Source organism: Pseudophryne corroboree, chromosome 3, assembly GCF_028390025.1.
Source record: "Pseudophryne corroboree isolate aPseCor3 chromosome 3, aPseCor3.hap2, whole genome shotgun sequence".
Lineage (NCBI taxonomy): Eukaryota > Metazoa > Chordata > Amphibia > Anura > Myobatrachidae > Pseudophryne > Pseudophryne corroboree.
Genome location: NC_086446.1, coordinates 308,920,144 through 308,943,238, shown reverse-complemented (window position 1 = coordinate 308,943,238; position 23,095 = coordinate 308,920,144). Strand labels below are relative to the sequence as shown.

Sequence of the window (23,095 nt, the reverse complement as noted above, 5' to 3'; positions counted from 1 at the left end):
TCTGATATCTATCTAGGGGTGTATTCAATAGCGGTTGGAAGCTGTCGGAAGCTCCCGTCTTGTCGGAAAGACGGCAGCTTCCGACAGATTTTGGTCGGAAGGGGTTCCAACCTACTCTATTCAAAAAGAGCAGTTTTTTTTCCGGCAAGTCGGAAAACACGTGGATCGGCGGAATAGGCGCCGATCCGCGTGCTTCTGTCAGAAACGGGGCCAAATCCGACAGGTTTTGGCCCCCTTTCCGACAAATCCAATCTGACTTTAAAAAAGTCAGATTGAGCAGGGCTTCCCCGGTCAGGATCCTCACCTCCCGCCGCCAAATACTGCCGCATACTTTTCCTTCCGCCGGCCGCTGCTGGCAGCTGACACCGCCGCCGTCCACCTCCCCCCGCCGCTGTTAGCGCACCCAGCAGCCGCTGAAAGCAGCGGCAGGACTGGACCCCTGGTACTGTCGGATTTGGCCGTCCATTGAATAGCCCTTGTCGGATCCATTCCGACAAATGCATGTCGGAATGGATCCGGCACTTATTGAATACACCCCCTAATGGTAAAGTGGTTCTTACCAGACGTCAAATTTCATGTTTTCATGACTTATTTTGGCCTTCAAATTTGATCTGCAGAACGAAATGACTTTCGCTATCATTTAGGAACCTCCTTTGCTGTTCTACTGTATGATTAATATATGCGAGACCACTGATTTTTAGTTTTTCTTTTAACATAAAATGATCTGACTGATCATGTTTGATACATTAGAGTGCATTTTCTATTAACATGTGACATAAGTTGTGGGTGCCTGTATTACTTCTTTCTAAAAAAAATAATAATCATGTATTGATATTTCAATATAGGAGTTGCATTTTTCTGCTTTTCACACAAATGGTGAATTTAATTAGCAGTGGTAATTTACAGGAGATTTTGGAGGCCAACTGATTCCCCTGTGCTATTCAATTAGTCCCCAAAGTGAGCCCGCAGGCTGCACTTATTGGGAATTTCTTTTCACAAAACAAAAATCCCAGATAAATAGCCTGTTTTCAGGCGCCACACATGTGTTAACACATAAATCCCAGATTCTATGCCCAGGTGAAAAAAAAGGGTCTCTAATTGAATAAACCCTGGCATTAAAGCCCAAGACTACCACCCTTTTTCACACCCATTAATTTAACAGGTCTGAGTTCCCCCCTAAGTAGTTACACAGTTGCTAGTTTCACAATTATTGTTTGTAATTGTTTATATTAATTGTTGTGTTTTTTTAAGTGCCTGAATATTCTTATTTATAAAGGATACCGATCCAAAATTATATTTTCCATGGCTACACCTTTTTATCAGAAACCGTAAGGATACTACAAGTTTGTTACTATTAGAGATATGTACTTCTACTTTTTCTAAATAGCGTGTGACAAATTACCTTGTGCCTGTGCCAGAAGGACACTAGCATTAAGCTGCCATTCCACATCCCCTGCTTCTTCTGCCTCCTGCTGAGATTTAATCCCGTAGTCTCTGGCTTCTTTGAACAATTCTAGTGCCAAGTAGCATCTCCCTATTTCATGGAACAGCCAAGTCTTCTCAAGGTTTGAAGTGGGCAAAGAGATCTTCTCTTTCCACCTATAACTGTATAGATATAAAAAAAGCTTCACTCAAAAGAACAATGGTTGTGGACAAGGATCTTAGCTGTGAACTTTACCTTTGGACTTATATACCTGTAATTGTGTAAGATCTTATACACCAGGTATTAGGCACCTAGTGACTGTCCAGCTTGTATCCAGTGACTACCTGACAACGCCCGATACATTACCATAATAAATGATGGGTTAACTAGGGGACCAACCTATGGTACCCAGCAGGGCTGGATTATGACTTTGGGGGGCCTAGGGCACTTGCACTTGCTGTGCCTGCTGCGGATTCAGGGGCGTGGCCTAATCGGGGACCGAGTGACCATGCCCCCTTATGCAAATTCCGGGAATCAGTATTTTTTATGAGATTTTGGTCCCTCAGCTAGGGGTAAATCCAGAGGGGGCAGCGATCAGTGTGATCGCTCCCCCCTACACACCCGCACAGGCAGAAGAAACTGCTGCTGCTAACTGGCAGCAGCCTCCCTGCACCACCACAGACCTGCCACCACGCAGCAACATGTGCTGACTGTAGCACAATGCTGCTACCTCAGTGGTAGCAACAAGCTTATTATTATTACTATTTTTATTCATTTTCCATTTTTTTCTTGACATTATTTTTGCATTTTCTTCTTATTGGTTATATATGGTACATATATTGTGTTCTGCACTGATCTCACCCATTTGCTGATACCATTGAGGTAATATTCAATCAGTTACTAGAATTATGTTATATTATTGAAGCATAGTGACTTTAATAAATATACACTAATTTTTCTGACCTAACATTACTGTCATTTAAACACTGGTGAGCGCAGACCCCTTCCCTTCTGCATATATCATTGACTACTTGGGATTTGGGTTCCCCTGCCAGGATCGTACAGCCCCCAATTTCACCAAGCACTACCAGATAGTGAGCGCTTAGTCCCCCCAGTCTCTTTCATGGACAATTAGGATGCCTTGGGGACAGAGGGGTCTATCTACTAAGCCTTGGATGGAGATAAAGCGGACGTAAATAAGTGCCAGCCAATCAGCTCCTAACTGTCATGTCACAGGCTGTGTTTGAAAATTGACAGTTAGGAACTTACTGGCTGGTGCTTTATCTCCGTCCAATTCACCTCCATCCAAAGCTTAGTAAATAGACCCCAAAGTTTGGGAACCACTGGGCTAGACACATATCTCACGGTTCTCTTATTTAGTTAATATACCCTTGCCACAGATCCCTTTGTGTTTGATGGTTTCCTTCTATGGATGGATCACTGTGCCCTTTGCTTATCTTGAAACAAGCGAAGGTAGTAGTTATTGTTGTTTATGTTTATTTACCTATATTTTAAAATCTGTTAAAATAGTTTTAAGTATCATGAGACTGAGGCATCTACATCATCATGGCCCATATGGTCATTGCCACTAGATATCTATTCATCACTGTAAATGTGTCATACCCATTATGCTTAATTGTATCAAATCAAATGTCTATGACGGGCATTGTGTTATCCACTTTCCACAAGTCCTAGCTCTAGTCTGCCAATACTTACACTTCTACGGCTTCCTCAAACTTCCCAATGCGTGCATAGACTCGCCCTATATTGTCCAGAGCTCTGGATTTTGCTTCAACAAAGTCACTAAAAAACAAAACAAAAAAAACCTGAACATTTATTTGTTGGGGTTATTATTTACGTCAAATCTGTCAGCAACCGATTCAGATTAAATTAAATTAACATAGTGCTGTTTAATACCAAACATAGGGAATGATAAACAATGAACAGAGTAGGCTAAGATGTTCTAGAAGAAACATAATTAGAGAATTGTGTTTACTGATAGTAATATTAATCAACATACTTCTCATTTGCTATTTTGAGGTCCATTCTGTGACTTTGTAGAGCTTCTTCCATCTGCCCCATGTCCATCTGTGCATTCCCTATGCAGCTGTACAGGTTACTCAGTATCTCCTGTTTATTTGGCATGTCATCTTTCAAGCTCTCGACGTTCTTCAGTACTTGTTTAGCCTTTTGATAACTCCCTTGCGCATTCCCCTTAGAAAGTACTAGAAGGAGGAACAAGAAAAAACAAACATGAATCACTAAACCATGGTACACAAATAAGAGAAGCCTCCTCTCACTTGTCAGCCATTTACGTACCAACCCCACTTTTCCAACAGCCAAAGAGTACATGAATAGCTATCCAAAAGTAAGAAAAGGAAGAAACCTGGTAAAAAGATACTGCTCTTGTTCTTAAATGACCCTCTTATGCAGGATTGCAGCTTCACTAGAAAAGAGAAGCCGACCCTCAAAACAGACACTAACAAAGTATATATACCAGGAGCGTTGTCCAATTGCAATGGGTATTTATTAGACAAAATAAAACACACTGTTAAAATCTATTCATTATCAGCAGACAAAAACACTACACAAAATGACATTAAAATTAAAATACATGACATAATCAGTACCGGTTTTGAGCCAGAAAACTGGACACATATGTAAAAGGTAGAATTAGAATATCAATAATGATTCCTTCTATGGAGCAAGCAGCAATAGCTAGTTTGTAGCAATTCTTCAAATGCATCTTCAAGCATATACTGTAAGTAATACCCCTTTCAGACCGCCATCTTGTAATCGGGGTTATTGCACATTGCGCGCAGTAACCCGGGTTGCTGTGCAGTCTGAAGGGCCGGGGGTAAATATTCCAGGTCGAGAGACCCAGTATTTCAACCCTGGTAGAGACCAGGGTTGAATACGGCTTCAACCCGGGTTGATGTACTGTGTGCGGCTTGTCGGGTCGATCCAACCCAATTCCCATTCATACTGTATATAACACTCTGCACAAGAGGATACATTTCCCCAAAGCAGTGTGGCTCTTTTCTAAGAGCAGAACATCCATAAAGCTACAATCTAAAATAATCAAGGTAAGGTAAGGCACACTTTCTTTACTCCCTCCTAGGTTTGATTTCTCATATGTGTTATACTTGGTGTTTAGTCCCTATTATAGGCGACAAACACAGACAGAGTGAGAGTTGTTAGGATAGAGAGCTTCTGTGAGCTCAGTTTTCTCACTTTGCATTACCTCAGGGGGAGTCACTACACAGCTGAGGTCCCTGGGTCCCCCTCACTGGTCACAGAAACCTAGGAGCTGGCTGAGGTTGCGCTGGGCTGTGACCCTGTTACACACTTACTCCCTGTGTGCATGCTTCTGCTAGCGCAGCTCTGCATTGTCAGCTTTATCAGGCTCACTGCAGTCTCACTGTTGTGTTGTTTTGTGTGTGTGTGGGGGGGGGGGGGGGGCAGCACTTCACGGGGGGGGGGGGGGCTAGAGCTGGCTGGGGTACACTAAAGGCAACATTTTTTTTATGTACAAGGGGTCCCGGCTCTGGGTGCCGCTTGGCCCCACTCCCAAAAACAGAACATCGCCATTTTGGGCTTCTTCATATTCTGGAGGCCCCGCCACCAACATCCCCGCGGGTGGGAGGTTTTCCCTCTCCAGGCTGCCTCACAGCATAGCTCCACCCCCAACAGCCCTACAAGATCTGTCCTGGCACCATTTTATATCTCCTCACTGCCACAGAAAGCTGGGGGGCAACTGCCTTTCATCCTCTGCACACAGAACTACACACACTTGGCACAGTACAAGTGATTAACGTGTGTCTGACTGTTTTTCAATGCCTTTATTAGCTGCAATGTAACATACGGTATATATTGGGACTATTACAGAGTATAATATTTAGTCCATAGACTTTCACACTTACAAGTAATATCAATTGTTTATCACACTTGTCTGCATATTTTCACTGCTTTATTAGCTGCACTGTAGCAAGTTCAGTTGGACTATTAGTCGGCTAGTACCTAGCCCACTAAGATTATTTATTTACATAGCTCTATACATTACAGGTGCACTCTGCTCAGCTTGTACTGCGGCAACTGTGGTTTCCCTGTCTGGTTCCTCAGAATTCCAGTCTGAAATGCCACAGTGGGCCATAACTATGGCTGATTCTATAGCTGAGCTGCATCAGGCTCAGGGTAATAAAGCTTCAGGAACTGGTACTGATGTTAGACCTTCCCCTGATGCTACTGAGGAGCCTCTATGGGCTTGTAATATGAGCAGGTGTCTCTCTGAGTTGGCCACTTCCTTAGATTAGAGGGCTACATCCTCATCTACGGCATCTAGGCGTAGACCCGGCACCTTCCGCTGTTTCATTTCCGGATGTCAAACAAAATTCTGATGCCTCTTCTCACAAAGAGGGGGAAATAGATCCGGACTGGGAGGCTACTTCCGGTTGCGAGAAAGATTCCTCTTCCGGTTCTGGTGTCAGGCTTTTAATTGAAGCTGTCCATCAGGCTTTACAGCTAGAGGATGCTACAGTGCCTGAGTCAGCTTCCACTTCTCTTTTTAAAAGGAAGAAGAAACAAATTGCCGTCTTTCCACCTTTTCTCATTTTGACAAGGAATTAAAAGAGGCCTGGTTAAAGCCTGATGCAAAGTTTCAGGTTCCTAGAAAACTAAAATATTTATAATCTTTTACAGGTGAGAATACAAAATTATGAGAGGTTCCGCCTAAAGTGGACGTGCCCATCACGAGATTGGCAAAGGTGACCGTCATTCCTACTGTGCAGTCTGCTACCTTGAAAGAACCCGCAAATAGAAAGAGTAAAGCGTTTCTAAAGTCAATTTTCACTTTGGCGTGTCCCTCTCAGGTTATTCCAATGACGACTCAGATCACTGAAGCTCTGTCATACGTTAATGATGTATTATTGGTTCCATTTCACTCCAATCCTGCATCTCTGCCCTGGCGGTGTCAGCCAGATATACCTTATGGTTATGTTTATGGAATGCAGATTCCAATTCAAAATGTACCTTAGGGGTGTCCCCTTTTGAAGGGGAATTTCTTTTTGGTTCTGAGCTTATGAATATTATTTCCCAGGCTACAGGTGGTAGAAACCCTTACCTTCCAGTGCAAACACTCAGTACCAAGCCTTCCAAGTTTCGGTCCTTTCAGACCCAAAGCAAAGGCTCTTTTCAATCCTTTCAGTCCTTTCCGGGCACTTCCCGTTTTCCCTGTAGAGGTACATTGTGGGGCCGAAGGTCCCAGAGTGCACGTCGACCAGGGCCTAAGACTACCGATAAGGGTGAATGGAGTCCTGTCCAGGAGATACATTCTGGATCTACACGAAAAGGTGCCACACAGACTCTTTGTTACCCCTCTTTCTCAGGATCCAGACAGGAAACAGGCTTTACTTCAGGCTAACACTTCTCTGTTCGACGCAGGAGTAATCATCCTGGTACCTCCACATCAAAGGTGTCTCAGATTTTACTTCAGTCTATGTATTAAATAGATATATTTATATTGGCATTGTCTGGTTGGATCTGTTTTTGCAGTTCTGTTTGTTCAAGGTTGTTGCCTTGTGTTATTCCTCCACGTGGCTTTGCTAAACGTAGACTGAAGTACTGCTAGAGGTGGGAAAACTATTGCATAGTTAGCATAGTTTTTCCCCACAGGTGGTAGCCTTGTTAAATAATTAGCATGGGTAGGGGGTGTACCCTTTTGATAATTTATATATTTTTAGTGGCCTACTTGTGGATGATTGTTGTTTAGCTGTTGTTGTTGTTGTTATTGTTGATGTTTTATGTTTAAGAGATGGTTCACCAGGAATAATCCCTTGTATATGTCTTTTTATACTTGGTAAATACATTTGATTCTGAAAGGTTAGAGGAGGGGAAGTCAGCTTTTAGTGTTCTTGTGCCTAATCTCCATAGCAACACTCTAACCCAGAGGTAACGAATAACGTAGCATCCTCCAGATGGACTCAGAGTAAGAGATTTTGTGCTGCAAGGAGGGGAGACAAATGTAAAAAATAGGATTTTGATGCCTACCGGTAAATCCTTTTCTCCTAGTCCGTAGAGGATGCTGGGGTCCACTTCATGACCATGGGGTATAGACAGTTCCGCAGGAGCCATGGGCACTCTTAAGACTTTTCAATGGGTGTGAACTGCCTCCTCCCTCTATGCCCCTCCTCCAGACCTCAGTTATAGGAACTATGCCCAGGGAGACGGACATTTTGAGGAAAGGATTTACTTTAATACTGATGGTGAGATACATACCAGCTCACACCTCAACCATGCCAATTACAGCAACACGCTGAACTAATATAACACAACATGTGTAACTCTAATGAACAAAACTGCAGGTAAAGTACGCACTGGGACGGGCGCCCAGCATCCTCTACGGACTAGGAGAAAAGGATTTACCGGTAGGTATCAAAATCCTATTTTCTCATACGTCCTAGAGGATGCTGGGGTCCACTTCATGACCATGGAGAGTGCGGATGACCCTGCAGCACCGATTGACCGAACTTGAGTTCTTCATCGGCCAAGGTGTCAAACCTGTAGAACTTGGCAAATGTGTTTGACCCTGACCAAGTAGCTGCTCGGCAAAGTTGTAACACCGAGACTCCCCGGCCTTCACCGACGTAGGTAACGGCAATCCAGCCGTAGAATGTGCATGCTGAGTCGTACCTCTGATCCAGCGCGCAATAGTATGCTTGGAAGTAGGACACCCAATCCTGTTGGGAGCATACAGGACAAACAGAGCCTCTGTTTTCCTTATGCTAGCTGTTCTAGTGACATAAATCTTCAAAGCCCTAACCACATCTAGAGACTTTGATTCAGTGAACGTGTCAGTAACTACTGGCACCACAATAGGTTGGTTTATGTGGAAAGAAGAAACCACCTTTGGAAGAAAATGTTGGCGAGTTCTCAACTCTGCCCTATCTTCATAGAAGATCAGGTAAGGGCTCTTGTGAGACAAGGCCCCCAATTCAGACACCCGCCTTGCGGATGCCAATGCCAAAAGCATCTCCACTTTCCAAGTGAGAAACTTCAACTCTATCTCTTGTAGAGGCTCAAACCTATCCGATTGAAGGAACTGCAACACCACATTAAGGTCCCATGGTGCCACTGGAGACACAAATGGAGGCTGGATGTGCAGAATCCTTTTCACAAAGGTCTGAACCTCTGGAAGAGCGGCCAATTGTTTTTGGAAGAAAATTGACAAAGCCGAAATCTGGACCTTGATTGATCCCAATCGAAGGCCCGCCTCCACACCAGCCTGCAGAAAATGGAGAAAACGTCCCAACTGAAACTCCTCCATAGGAGCCTTCTTGGATTCACACCAAGACACATATTTTCTCCAAATACGGTGGTAATGTTTCGACGTTACTCCTTTCCTGGCCTGAATAAGTGTGGGAATGACTTCCTTTGGAATACCCCTTCGGGCTAGGATCCGGCGCTCAATAGACATGCCGTCAAACGTAGCCGCGGTAAGTCTTGATACACGCATGGCCCCTGCTGCAGCAGGTGCTCGCGAAGAGGAAGAGGCAGAGGATCTTTTATGAGCAACTCCTGAAGATCTGGGTACCAAGCCCACCTTGGCCAGTCTGGGGCAATGAAGATTGCTCAAACCCTTGTTTTTCTTATGATCCCGAGAACTTTTGGGATCAGCGGAAGTGGAGGGAAGACATACACTGACCGGAATACCCACTGGGTCACTAGCGCATCCACTTCTATTGCTTGAGGGTCTCTCGACCTGGAACAATATTTCTGAAGCTTCTTGTTGAGACGAGATGCCTTATGTCTACTTGAGGAACTCCCCAAAGACTTGTCACCTCTGCGAAGACTTCTTGGTGGAGGCCCCACTCTCCTGGATGGAGATCGTGTCTGCTGAGGAAGTCTGCTTCCCAGTTGTCTACTCCCGGAATTAAAATTGCCGACAGAGCCTTTACATGTCTTTCTGCTCAGAGGAGGATCTTCGTCACCTCTGCCATTGCCGCTCTGCTTTTCGTTCCGCCCTGCCTGTTTATGTACGCGACTGCTGTTACATTGTCCGACTGGATCTGCACGGGATGATTTTGAAGATGTACCGCTTGTTGAAGGCCGTTGTAAATGGCTCTCAATTCCAGCACGTTTATGTGAAGGCAGGCTTCCTGACTTGACCATTTTCCTTGGAAGCCTTCCCCCTGCGTTCCTGTGGTAGGTGCGAACTGTGTAGCCACCACAGGAGCGAAATCCTGGCTTTTGACGACAGGACTATCATCCGGTGCATGTGTAGGTGGGATCCCGACCACTTGTCCAACAGGTTCCACTGGAATACTCTGGCATGGAACCTGCCAAACTGTATGGCCTCGTAGGCTGCCACCATTTTCCCCAACAACCGAATGCACTGATGGATCGACACACCTGATGGTTTCAATATCTGTTTTACCATTTTCTGAATTTCCAGAGCCTTTTCCACCGGAAGAAATACTCTCTGAACTTCTGTGTCCAGAATCATCCCGAGAAGAGACAATCTTGTCGTCGGTTCCAACTGTGACTTTGGAAAATTTATGATCCAACCGTGTTGTTGGACTCGGAGTATGGACAGGGAGAGTGTGATGTTCTGTAGCAACTGCTCCCTGGATCTCGCCTTTATCAGGAGATCGTCCAGATAAGGAATTGTATTGACTCCATTTTGACGAAGGAGGACCATCGTCTCCGCCATCACCTTGGTGAATACCCTCGGCGCCGTGGAGAGACTGAAAGGCAACGTCTGGAACTGGTAATGGCAATCCTGAACCGCAATCTCAGTTAAGCCTAGTGAAGAGGATAAATGGGAACTGACACCATGTAATTCCCCTCCTCCAGACTGGAAAATCACTGCCCTGAGTGATTCCATCTTGAACTTGAACCGTTTCAAGTAGAGATTCAGATTTTTTAGGTTTAGGATCGGTCTGACTGAGCCATCCGGCTTTGAAACTATTCCCCTTGTTGTGACAAAGGTACCAGGACTATGACCTGATCCTGACATAATTTTTGAATTGCCGCTGTTACTGCCTCTCGTTCTGGAAGAGAAACTGACAAGGTCGATTTGAAAAATCGGCATGGGGGAACGTCTTGAAACTCCAGCTTGTACCCCTGGGATATTATCTGCAAAACCCAGGGGTCCAGGCCAGACTGAATCCAACCTTGGCTGAACAGTTTGAGTTGTGCCCCCACCCGAGCGGTCTCCTGCAAGGTAGCCCGAGCGTCATGCTGTAGATTTGGCAGAAGTAGGAGTTGACTGCTGCTCCTGGGATCCTGAAGCCGCTGTGGACTTCTTTCCCTTTCCCCTTCCCCTACCTGCAAAGAAGGGGGAACCTTTTGCCTTTTTGTATTTATTGGGCCGAAAGGACTGCATGTGAGAGTGATATGTCTTTTTTGCCGGTGCAGGAGCAGAAGGCAAAAAAGTCGACTTACCTGCGGTAGCCGCCAAGACTAATGCATCCAGTCCATCGCCAAATAAGGGCTCACCTTTATATGGGAGAGCCTCCATATTCCGTTTGGAATCTGCATCCGCATTCCACTGGCAAATCCACAACGCCCACCGAGCCGATACTGCCATGGTAGCGGCTTGTGAACTCAAGAGTCCAATATCTTTCATCACTTCTAGCATGTATGCGGCCGTGTCTTTGATATTCCCTAACTTCATCCTTATCAATCATGTCAATTTCTGATGACAAGCAGTCTGACAATTTTTCAATAGCGCGACTCACCCACGCGCAAGCAATTGTGGGCCTGAGCAGCGTACCATTGGCTACATAAATGGATTTTAATGTGGTCTCCATTTTGTGGTCTGCCGACTCCTTCGGTGAAGCCGTCCCAGGTGCAGGGAGAATCACCTTCTTTGTCAACCTGGACAGTGCACTGTCTAAAACAGGGGGTGACTCCCATTTTTTCCTGTCCTCTGCTGGGAAAGGATAAGCCATCTGAATCCTCTTGGGAATACGAAATTTCTTTTCGGGATTCACCCAGACCCCTTCAAAGAGAGTATTAAGCTCGTGAGAAGGAGGGAAGGTCACCTTAGATTTCTTTTCTTTATAGAAATAGGCCTTCTCCTGAGGTACAGGAGTGGCTTCTGTAACTTGCAGAACCTCCCTTACAGCCACAATCATATATTGTATATTTTTCGCCAATTTATGATCTATTTCCCTGGAGTCACTATCGTCGACACAGGAATCCGTGTCCGTGTCGGTATCAGTATTTACAATATTTGCAAATGGCCTCTTATGTGACCCAGAGGGGTCGCCTGCAGATGGAAGAATAGAACCCTGAAAAATCACATCTTCCACAGACTTTCTCCAGCATTCTGCATGAGATTCAGACTTATCTTACCTCCTATTGATATGATGCATACTATCACGTATTTCTTTCACCCATGCAGGCTCTTGGTGTGCCGGCAGCGCAACCAAATTACAACTCTGTGTCCCTAAAATGGTTTCCTCAGGGAAAGAACTCCCTGCCTCAGACATGTCACACTCGTGCACAACCCACACCCAGACACTCTGGGACTTATAGGGGACAGACCCACAGTAAAATCTGTCAGAAGGACAAAGAGTAGGAGCAGCCAATTCACAACCCAAGCGCCAGCATATAAAGCCTGTGAACACAAATGCCAACTGACATGCAGCGCTTTTTTAACAATGTAAACACACTTGTAAAGCACCAATTTTGCTGTACCCCCCCCCCCCACCCCCCGTTTTGCACCCTGATACTTATAGTCAGAAGACGAGGAGGACCAGCGTTGTCTCTGCAGCCTGGGGAGAGAGAAAATGGCGCTGAGCAGTGTGCTGGCTGCCTGAGGAGGAAGTTCCGCCCCCACATTGGCGCGTTTTCTCCTCAGAGATTTTTACATATTATTTATACTGGCAGGGGTAGGTCTGTGCCTGGGCATCTTATGCCCCCTTTTAGCCAGTTTATCAAGGTATTTTGCTGCCTAGGGCGCCCCCTCCGCGCCCTGCACCCTGCAGTGCCTGTGTGTGTGGGCAGCAATGGCACGCTGCGCTCCCGCCAGCCGCACGGTACCTTAGCCGTCATTTTACTTGATTGAAGATCTATCTTCTCACACTCACCTGTCTTCTGACTTCTGGCTCTGTGAGGGGGAAGATGGCGCGCTGTGGGAGTGAGCATCTAGACATGGCTAGCGTTCAGTACCCTTCAGGAGCTAATGGTGTCCTGTCAGCCAGAAGCAGAGCCATGAAACTCTTCAGGAAGTTGGTTCCTACTTCTGCCCCCTCAGTCCCACGAAGCAGGGAGACTGTTGCCAGCAGTTCTCCCTGAAAATAAAAAAACCTAACATAAGTCTTTTCAGAGAAACTCAGTAGAGCTCCCCTGGAGTGCATCCAGTCTGCCTGGGCACATTTCTAAAACTGAGGTCTGGAGGAGGGGCATAGAGGGAGGAGCCAGTTCACACCCATTGAAAAGTCTTAAGAGTGCCCATGGCTCCTGCGGAACCGTCTATACCCCATGGTCATGAAGTTGACCCCAGCATCCTCTAGGACGTATGAGAAATGTCAGATTTAGATTGGGGATGGGTAAGGGGGCATCCTAGCTGAACTCTGATTTGCAGTGGTAAAATAGAGCTGCCGAGTATTTGTGTACTACATGGAAAATAAGGTAGCATTTTCACTGAAAGCTTGTGCAGGGGTAAATATGCTTTACAAGTGATAACCAAAATAAAGTTATGTTGCTCTGGTTGCTGTGAGAGCGATCTGAACAACTGGAACATTAATTCTGCTATTGATGAGGCCGTAGACCAGTGGCGTATCTATAATGGGTGCAGTGTGTGCGGTGCACACGGGCCCCTGGGTACAGAGGGGGCCCACACTGCACCTATTTCTCCTATACTTACCTTTCCGGCGTCCATCGGTGACTGTGTGTGGGCCCCCCCTTCCTTCCGTAGCAGTCACCGCCACTGCTAGTGCACTGAGCACTAGAGACTCTGGCACAGTGTCAGAGTCTACAGCACATGTGCAGGACTCCGAAAAAATGGTGCGGCGCTCATTTTTTCGGAGTCCTGCACATGCGCTGTAGACTCTGGCACTGTGCCAGAGTCTCAGTGTTGACAGTGCTAACAGCGGCGGTGACGACTATAGAAGAGGAGGGGGCCCACACACGGAGTCTGCACACGGGTTCCCTCCTCTCTAGAAACGCCTCTGCCGTAGACTACTGTTTTCATTTCATTTTGGAACACAATTCATTTACTATAAATAGTCATAATGTTGTAGAAAGTGTCTGGTGCTCTCAAATTCAATATACATATAGGGGTGTATTCAATGCATGTCGGATCCTTTCAGACGGAAAGGATTCGACAATGCAGTATTCAATTAGGCCGTTCTCAACAATGTCTATACTACTTTTTTTAAAGTCGGATTGACATTGTCGGAAACGGGGCTAAAACCTGTCTGATTTGGCCGTGAATCCGACAAAACTCGTGGATCCGCAGCTATTCTGCCAATACACGTTTTCTGACAAGTCGGAATTGCCGACCTGTCGGGAAAACGGTAGCCCAGTTCAGTAGGTCGGAACACTATCCGACCTAAAAAAGTCGGAAACTGACGTCTTTCCAAAAAGACAGCAGTTCCGCCTTGAATTGAATACCCCCCTATAATAAACATATATAAACACGAGCCACTCTCTTCCACAGGCTAAAATAATGTACATACACAGATCAATCTCTTCCATGTTCTTAAGGAGGTTTTGACTGGGATAAGAAAGTTTGCTGCGTTCCCGGTTCCATTTCTGCTCCATAAGTTTGCGATCCCTCTCCCGGGCATAGATAGGCTTCTGCTGTCTCCAGAACTCAGTACGGGTGTCCAGGTAGGTGATGGCATTGATGATAAGGTCCTGCAGCTTTAACCCACTACGGGTGTTTCCTTTTACCAGACCTATTTTCGTGGAGATAGTCAGCTGTTACTGTCAATTAAAATATCAGGAGATTCACCAGAAAGGCAGCTGGGTCTCCTAAATGTAACTAATAATTTAAAGGATTTGTATAGTACATTTACAGCAAAAAAGAAAAACAAGTTAGAGGTACTACCTATGCACCCATATCTGTAAGTATTGGTGGGTGTGATATAGAAGATCTACAGTAATTACATAGACAGTCATTAGGTCGACCCCAATATGATCGACATGAATTAGGTCCACAGGGTCAAAAGTTAGACATTGAAAAAGTAGACAGTAGAAAAGGTCGATAGGGTCAAAAGGGTTGACACCAGTTTTTTTGGTGTCATATTCTATGTTTAATCATATGTCACCACAATTATTGCAAACGTGTACCGTAGCCGGCTTGCTTCGCTCTCCACACTTTGGGCAAAGTGGCTCGTTGTGCTCGGCACCTGTAGTCCATGTGTACGGTAAATCAAGCAAAAGTTTACAAATATGTGAAACTTATGCAACCATTGTCATGTTGACCTTTTAAATCTGTTGACCATAAGCATTGTCTGCCCTTTACCTGCCGACCTATTGACTATCTATACATGGGAACCCATCTTGGTGCCAAGTTTTGAGTGTGTATTACACATTCATGTTGTGCTGTTGTGACTATCCTACTAAGACTGTATTAGACACACATTATTAGTGCCTACAATCTCCTTATTCGAGGCCTCAGTTTTCATTACTTCTTGTCTAAGCATGGTAATAGTTTTATGCAAACTCTCTTTGTCAGTTTATTCTGTTGCTGAACACGCATACACCTGAGCAATCTGGATTCATCTAAATTTGACCTCTGCTAGTGACCCAACCATTCTGCATTCGTCAATCCTGAGCCTGGATTGTCACCTTGATACCTTCTCTAGACCAAACTTCAGCTAGTGAAATCAGCTATTTAGATACCCTGTCTTGGAACACATTCTCAGTCCTCAGATATGACACCCGACCGCCGGTATCCCATATCCCCCCCGCGCTGCTGACCTCCCCCACGGTAAATATACTCACCAGTCCAGGGAGTCAGTGATTGCTGCTCCGGCAGGGATGCTGGGCATCGGATTCTGTGCGCTGCTATGACCCCTGGTGCTGTAAAGTGAGCTGCCGTTTTGCAGCGTCACTTCACTGCACCGGGGGTCACAGTGCAGCACATGGGGGACCCAGTGCCTGGCAGCGCTCACGGGAGCACCGATCACCGGCTCCTAGGACTGGTAAGTATGTTTGTTTTGTTTTTTTACCAGTGATCAGCTTGTGTGTCCATCGGAGAGCTGCCCTGTGATTTCGCCAGCATGAGCTGTTGCTAATATCACAGGGCACATTGCAGTTTGGAAAAAAAAAAAAAATTACAATTAAAGGGTTTGGAGCAGTTTTTCACGAAAACTGCTCCAAATGCCCTTTAATACATTGGAGTAATACTAAAATAATGTTAATAAATAGGCCCCTTAGTCTTGCATTTAACACAAACATATAACAAGGTGGTGTGATTAGTACCCAGTATCCTAGCCACCTTGCAAAGGCTAACACCCATAACCTAGCAAAACAAATCTCTTCTGTTTAGGTTGGGCCTCTGGAAGGGTTGGGTATGGGTGACCGGCACTCGCCACAGGTTATATTCACACTCTATGGGTGTCGTGGACATCCACAAGTGGGAATAGTCCCTGTTAGTCGGGATTTTGAGGCGGCGGGATGTAGGCGTCGGTATTGCGACCAGTGGTCTCCTGACCGCCAGTCACATAACTACATCCCCTCTGACACAGTTTCCACTAAACTAGCCACAGAGAGCTGGTGGCTGGAGAACAGTATTTCACAGATATTTGAATAGCACATACTGTACATATTACATCGATAATATTTCACATATGTTCCTGCCTCAGTAGTACTTACCAGGGACGTGCAGTCAGGGGAGGCAGTGCCTCCCCGTCATTAATGATTAAAATAATACAAAGAAGGTATTTATGACACATATTCTATGTCATAAATATCTTCGTTATATTATTCTAATAATTTTAATACATTTAAATAGTTTAGGAGGCACTGATAACAGTGCCTCCCATTGACAACAGGAATGAGGATAAGGCAGGGGGCAGGAACAAGCACTGGGCTGTAACAGCCCATTGAAAAAAGTGGAGAAAGCGGCACTAGTGTAAGTGCCTCGTTGACAGGGACAGATGTGATTGGACAGCAGATCCAGTGCTGGATCCGCTGGTCCTATCACCTATATGCGGCGGCATTAGTGATCACCTCGCTCTCCAGTCTCCACATTCCCCCCTGTCTCCGCGCTGCTGGTGGTGGGTGCCTGCTGGTGGAGGGTGCCTGACGGAGGAGATCACCGTGCTGCTCAACTGCTGCTCCAGATCACCGCACGGGAAGTCACAGAGCGGCTATTGCTGGGGTCAGGCCCTGACCCCAGCAGCAGCCACTCTGTGACTTCCTACGTTACCCCACCGGGCAGAGCCTTGTGCAGCCGTGTGGTGATCTGGAGAATCAATTGAGTGGCGCGGTGATGCTGGAGCAGCAGTTGAGCGGCGCGGTGATCTCCTCTGTTACCCCGCCGGGGGGCAGAGCCAAGTGATTCGGGCGGTGCACTCTCCCTTTCTCCTCTGCCATCACCCAAGCAGCAGCCTCTGCAGTAGCACCAGCGCCTCTGCACGGAGGACATGGACCCAGGTGAGGGGGAGGAGGGGGGGTGAGGTTGTAGAGTGAATTAAATTAATGTGGGCAGGGGGGCAGCTCACACCCACATCAGAAACCCTCATGGGTGACAGGTTTGCACGGAGCTGCAGTGGTGGATTCAGGGGGGTGGGGGTGGATGGGAGGGCATCAAGGCACGTGCTCCCCCCCCATTATTTTCAGGGCATTTTTATTTTAACTGTCATTCTTGTCTTGCTGCTGTAAAAGGTGGCTCTACCTGTCCTACTGTGTAAATGGAAGCTCTGCCTGTCGTAATGTGTAAAAACGGGACTCTACCTGCCGTAATGTTTAAAAAGGGGACTCTACCGCTGTAAGACGTAAATGGGAGCTCTGCCTGCCATTATGTGTAAAAAGGGGACTCTACCTGCCATACTGTGTAAATGGAAGCTCTGCCTGCCGAAATGTGTAAAAAGGGGACTCTACCTGCCGTAATGTGTAAAAGGCAGCTCTGCCTGTCATAATGTGTAAAAAGGAGACTCAACCTGCCATACTGTAAAATAAGAATTTACTCACCGGTAATTCTATTTCTCGTAGTCCGTAGTGGATGCTGGGAACTCCGTAAGGACCATGGGGAATAGCGGGCTCCGAAGGAGGCTGGGCACTCTAGAAAGATTTATGACTACCTGGTGTGCACTGGCTCCTCCCACTATGACCCTCCTCCAAGCCTCAGTTAGGACACTGTGCCCGGACGAGCAGACATAATAAGGAAGGATTTAGAATCCCGGGTAAGACTCTTACCAGCCACACCAATCACACCGTACAACTCGTGATACTATATCCAGTTTGACAGTATGAAAACAACTGAGCCTCTCAACAGATGGCTCAACAATAACCCTTTAGTTAACAATAACTATTTACAAGTATTGCAGACAATCCGCACTTGGGATGGGCGCCCAGCATCCACTACGGACTACGAGAAATAGAATTACCGGTGAGTAAATTCTTATTTTCTCTGACGTCCTAGTGGATGCTGGGAACTCCGTAAGGACCATGGGGATTATACCAAAGCTCCCAAACGGCGGGAGAGTGCGGATGACTCTGTAGCACCGAATGAGAGAACTCCAGGTCCTCCTCAGCCAGGGTATCAAATTTGTAGAATTTTGCAAACGTGTTTGCCCCTGACCAAGTAGCTGCTCTGCAAAGTTGTAAAGCCGAGACCCCTCGGGCAGCCGCCCAAGATGAGCCCACCTTCCTTGTGGAATGGGCATTTACAGATTTTGGCTGTGGTATGCCTGCCACAGAATGTGCAAGCTGAATTGTACTACAAATCCAGCGAGCAATAGACTGCTTAGAAGCAGGAGCACCCAGCTTGTTGGGTGCATACAGGATAAACAGCGAGTCAGATTTTCTGACTCCAGCCGTCCTGGAAACATATATTTTTAGGGCCCTGACAACATCTAGCAACTTGGAGTCCTCCAATTCACTAGTAGCCGCCGGCACCACAATAGGCTGGTTCAGGTGAAACGCTGACACCACCTTAGGGAGAAATTGGGGACGAGTCCTCAACTCTGCCCTATCCATATGGAAAATCAGATAAGGGCTTTTACATGATAAAGCCGCCAATTCTGACACTCGCCTGGCTGAAGCCAAGGCTAATAACATGACCACTTTCCACGTGAGATATTTCAGATCCACGGTTTTTAGTGGCTCAAACCAATGTGATTTTAAGAAACTCAACATCACGTTGAGATCCCAAGGTGCCACAGGAGGCACAAACGGGGGCTGAATATGCAGCACTCCTTTCACAAATGTCTGAACTTCAGGTACTGAAGCTAGTTCTTTTTGAAAGAAAATCGACAGAGCCGAGATCTGTACTTTAATGGAGCCTAGTTTTAGGCCCATATCCACTCCTGCTTGCAGGAAATGCAGAAATCGACCTAGTTGAAATTCCTCTGTTGGGACCTTATTGACCTCGCACCATGCAACATATTTTCGCCATATGCGGTGATAATGCGTTGCCGTAACATCTTTCCTGGCCTTAATAAGCGTAGGAATTACTTCTTCCGGAATACCCTTTTCCTTTAGGATCCGGTGTTCAACCGCCATGCCGTCAAACGCAGCCGCGGTAAGTCTTGGAACAGACAGGGCCCCTGCTGTATCAGGTCCTGTCTGAGCGGTAGAGGCCACGGGTCCTCTGAGAGCATCTCTTGAAGTTCCGGGTACCACGCTCGTCTTGGCCAATCCGGAAACACGAGAATTGTGTTTACTCCTCGCTTTCTTATTATTCTCAATACCTTTGGAATGAGAGGCAGAGGAGGGAACACATAAACCGACTGGTACACCCACGGTGTCACTAGAGCGTCCACAGCTATCGCCTGAGGGTCCCTTGACCTGGCGCAATATCTTTTTAACTTTTTGTTGAGACGGGACGCCATCATGTCCACCTGTGGTTTTTCCCAACGGTTTACCAGCATCTGGAAGACTTCTGGGTGAAGTCCCCACTCTCCCGGGTGGAGGTCGTGTCTGCTGAGGAAGTCTGCTTCCCAGTTGTCCACTCCCGGAATGAACACTGCTGACAGTGCTAGTACATGATTCTCCGCCCATCGGAGAATTCTTGTGGCTTCTGCCATCGCCATCCTGCTTCTTGTGCCGCCCTGTCGATTTACATGGGCGACTGCCGTGATGTTGTCTGACTGGATCAGCACCGGCTGGTGTAGGAGCAGGGATCTTGCTTGACTTAGGGCATTGTAGATGGCCCTTAGTTCCAGAATATTTATGTGAAGGGAAGTCTACTGACTCGACCATAGTCCTTGGAAGTTTCTTCCCTGTATGACTGCCCCCCAGCCTCGAAGGCTGGCATCCGTGGTCACCAGGACCCAGTCCTGTATTCCGAACCTGCGGCCCTCTAGAAGATGGGCACTCTGCAGCCACCACAGTAGAGACACCCTGGTTCTTGGAGACAGGGTTATTAAGCGATGCATCTGAAGCTGCGATCCGGACCACTGGTCCAACAGGTCCCACTGAAAGATTCTGGCATGGAACCTGCCGAAGGGAATTGCTTCGTAAGAAGCCACCATCTTTCCCAGGACCCGTGTGCAGCGATGCACTGATACCTGTTTTGGTTTCAGGAGGTCTCTGACTAGAGATGACAACTCCCTGGCTTTCTCCTCCGGGAGAAACACTTTCTTCTGGACTGTATCCAGAATCATACCCAGGAACAGTAGCCGTGTCGTCGGAACCAGCTGTGACTTTGGGATATTCAGAATCCAGCCGTGCTGGTGCAGCACCTCCTGAGATAGTGCTACTCCCACCAACAACTGTTCCTTGGACCTCGCTTTTATTAGGAGATCGTCCAAGTACGGGATAATTAAAACTCCCTTTCTTCGAAGGAGTATCATAATTTCCGCCATAACCTTGGTAAATACCCTCGGTGCCGTGGACAGTCCAAACGGCAGCGTCTGGAATTGGTAATGGCAATCCTGTACCACAAATCTGAGGTACTCCTGGTGAGGATGGTAAATGGGGACATGCAAGTAAGCATCCTTGATGTCCAGGGATACCATGTAATCCCCCTCGTCCAGGCTTGCAATAACCGCCCTGAGCGATTCCATCTTGAACTTGAATTTCTTTATGTACGTGTTCAAGGATTTCAAATTTAGAATGGGTCTCACCGAACCGTCCGGTTTCGGTACCACAAATAGTGTGGAATAATAACCCCGGCCTTGTTGAAGTAGGGGTACCTTGATTATCACCTGCTGGGAATACAGCTTGTGAATTGCCGCTAGCACCGCCTCCCTGTCTGAGGGAGCAATCGGCAAGGCAGATTTTAGGAACCGGTGGGGTGGGGACGCCTCGAATTCCAGCTTGTACCCCTGAGATACTATTTGCAGGATCCAGGGATCCACCTGTGAGCGAGCCCACTGATCGCTGAAATTTTTGAGGCGACCCCCCACCGTACCTGGCTCCGCCTGTGGAGCCCCACCGTCATGCGGCGGACTTGGAAGAAGAAGCGGGGGAGGACTTTTGCTCCTGGGAACCTGCTGTTTGTTGCAGCCTTTTTCCCCTACCTCTGCCTCTGGACAGAAAGGACCCGCCTTTTCCACGCCTGTTTTTCTGGGTCCGAAAGGACTGAACCTGATAAAACGGCGCCTTCTTAGGCTGTGAGGGGACATGGGGTAAAAATGCTGACTTCCCAGACGTTGCTGTGGAAACTAGGTCCGAGAGACCATCCCCAAATAATTCCTCACCCTTATATGGCAACACTTCCATGTGCTTTTTTGAATCTGCATCTCCTGTCCACTGGCGAGTCCATAAGCCTCTCCTAGCAGAAATGGACAATGCACTTACTTTAGATGCCAGTCGGCAGATTTCCCTCTGTGCATCTCTCATATATAAGACTGAGTCTTTTATATGGTCTATGGTTAACAGGATCGTGTCTCTGTCTAATGTGTCAATATTTTCTGACAGTTTATCTGACCACGCAGCGGCAGCACTGCACATCCAAGCTGACGCAATAGCTGGCCTAAGTATAATGCCTGTGTGTGTATATACAGACTTCAGGATCGCCTCCTGCTTTCTATCAGCAGGTTCCTTGAGGGCGGCCATATCCGGAGACGGTAGTGCCACCTTTTTAGACAAACGTGTGAGCGCTTTATCCACTCTAGGGGGTGTTTCCCAACGTGACCTATCCTCTGGCGGGAAAGGGAACGCCATTAGTACCTTCTTAGGAATTACCAATTTTTTATCAGGGAAAACCCACGCTTCTTCACACACTTCATTTAATTCATCTGATGGGGGAAAAACTACAGGTAGTTTTTTCTCTCCAAACATAATACCCTTTTCAGTGGTACCTGTAGTTATATCAGAAATGTGTAACACCTCTTTCATTGCCTCAATCATGCAGTGAATGGCCTTAGTGGGCATCAGGTTAGACTCATCGTCGTCGACACTGGTGTCAGTATCAGTGTCGACATCTGGGTCTGCTTGAGGTAGCGGGCGTTTTAGAGCCCCTGACGACCCATGCGACGCCTGGGCAGGCACGAGCTGAGAAGTCGGCTGTCCCACATTTGGCATGTCGTCAATTTTCTTATGTAAGGAGTCTATACGTGCACTCATTACTTTCCATAAGCCCATCCACTCAGGTGTCTGCCCCGCAGGGGGTGACATCCCTTCTAAAGGCATCTGCTCCGCCACCACATCATTATCCTCATCAAACATGTCGACACAGCCGTACTGACACACCGCACACACACAAGGAATGCTCCGAATGAGGACAGGACCCACAAAAGCCCTTTGGGGGGACAGAGTGAGAGTATGCCAGCACACACCAGAGCGCTATATAATGCAGGGACTAACTGAGTTATGTCCCCTATAGCTGCTTTTTCTATATAATATATATTGCGCCTAAATTTAGTGCCCCCCCTCTGTGAGAGATAGCTCCGCCCCTTTTCCGCGGACTATTCTCCCGCTTTTTTCCATATTCTGGCAGGGGTATTTTCCACATATATAGCCTCTGGGACTATATATTGTGGAGTTTTTGCCAGCCAAGGTGTTATTATTGCTTCTCAGGGCGCCCCCCCCCAGCGCCCTGCACCCTCAGTGACCGGAGTATGAAGTGTGTATGAGGAGCAATGGCGCACAGCTGCAGTGCTGTGCGCTACCTTGGTGAAGACTGATGTCTTCTGCCGCCGTTTTTCCGGACCTCTTCTTGCTTCTGGCTCTGTAAGGGGGACGGCGGCGCGGCTCCGGGACCGAACACCAAGGACTGGGCCTGCGGTCGATCCCTCTGGAGCTAATGGTGTCCAGTAGCCTAAGAAGCCCAATCCGGCTGCAAGCAGGCGAGTTCGCTTCTTCTCCCCTTAGTCCCTCGCTGCAGTGAGCCTGTTGCCAGCAGGTCTCACTGAAAATAAAAAACCTAAACTATACTTTCTTTCTAAGGGCTCAGGAGAGCCCCTAGTGTGCATCCAACCTCGGCCGGGCACAAAATCTAACTGAGGCTTGGAGGAGGGTCATAGTGGGAGGAGCCAGTGCACACCAGGTAGTCATAAATCTTTCTAGAGTGCCCAGCCTCCTTCGGAGCCCGCTATTCCCCAT

General features: G+C 47.1%; 1 protein-coding gene across 2 annotated transcripts in view; it reads right to left on the bottom strand.

Moving 5' to 3' along the window:
• Window positions 1-23,095, bottom strand: part of ODAD4 (outer dynein arm docking complex subunit 4) — a 152,046-nt gene that overhangs the window by 44,984 nt on the left and 83,967 nt on the right. For both annotated transcript variants that reach the window (XM_063959401.1, XM_063959402.1), the window contains exons 6-9: window positions 14,110-14,331; window positions 3,444-3,648; window positions 3,140-3,226; window positions 1,403-1,605 (exon numbers count right to left, since the gene is read on the bottom strand). In XM_063959401.1, coding sequence (XP_063815471.1) covers window positions 1,403-1,605; window positions 3,140-3,226; window positions 3,444-3,648; window positions 14,110-14,331 — 717 coding nt within the window. The remainder of the gene's footprint in view (window positions 1-1,402; window positions 1,606-3,139; window positions 3,227-3,443; window positions 3,649-14,109; window positions 14,332-23,095) is intronic.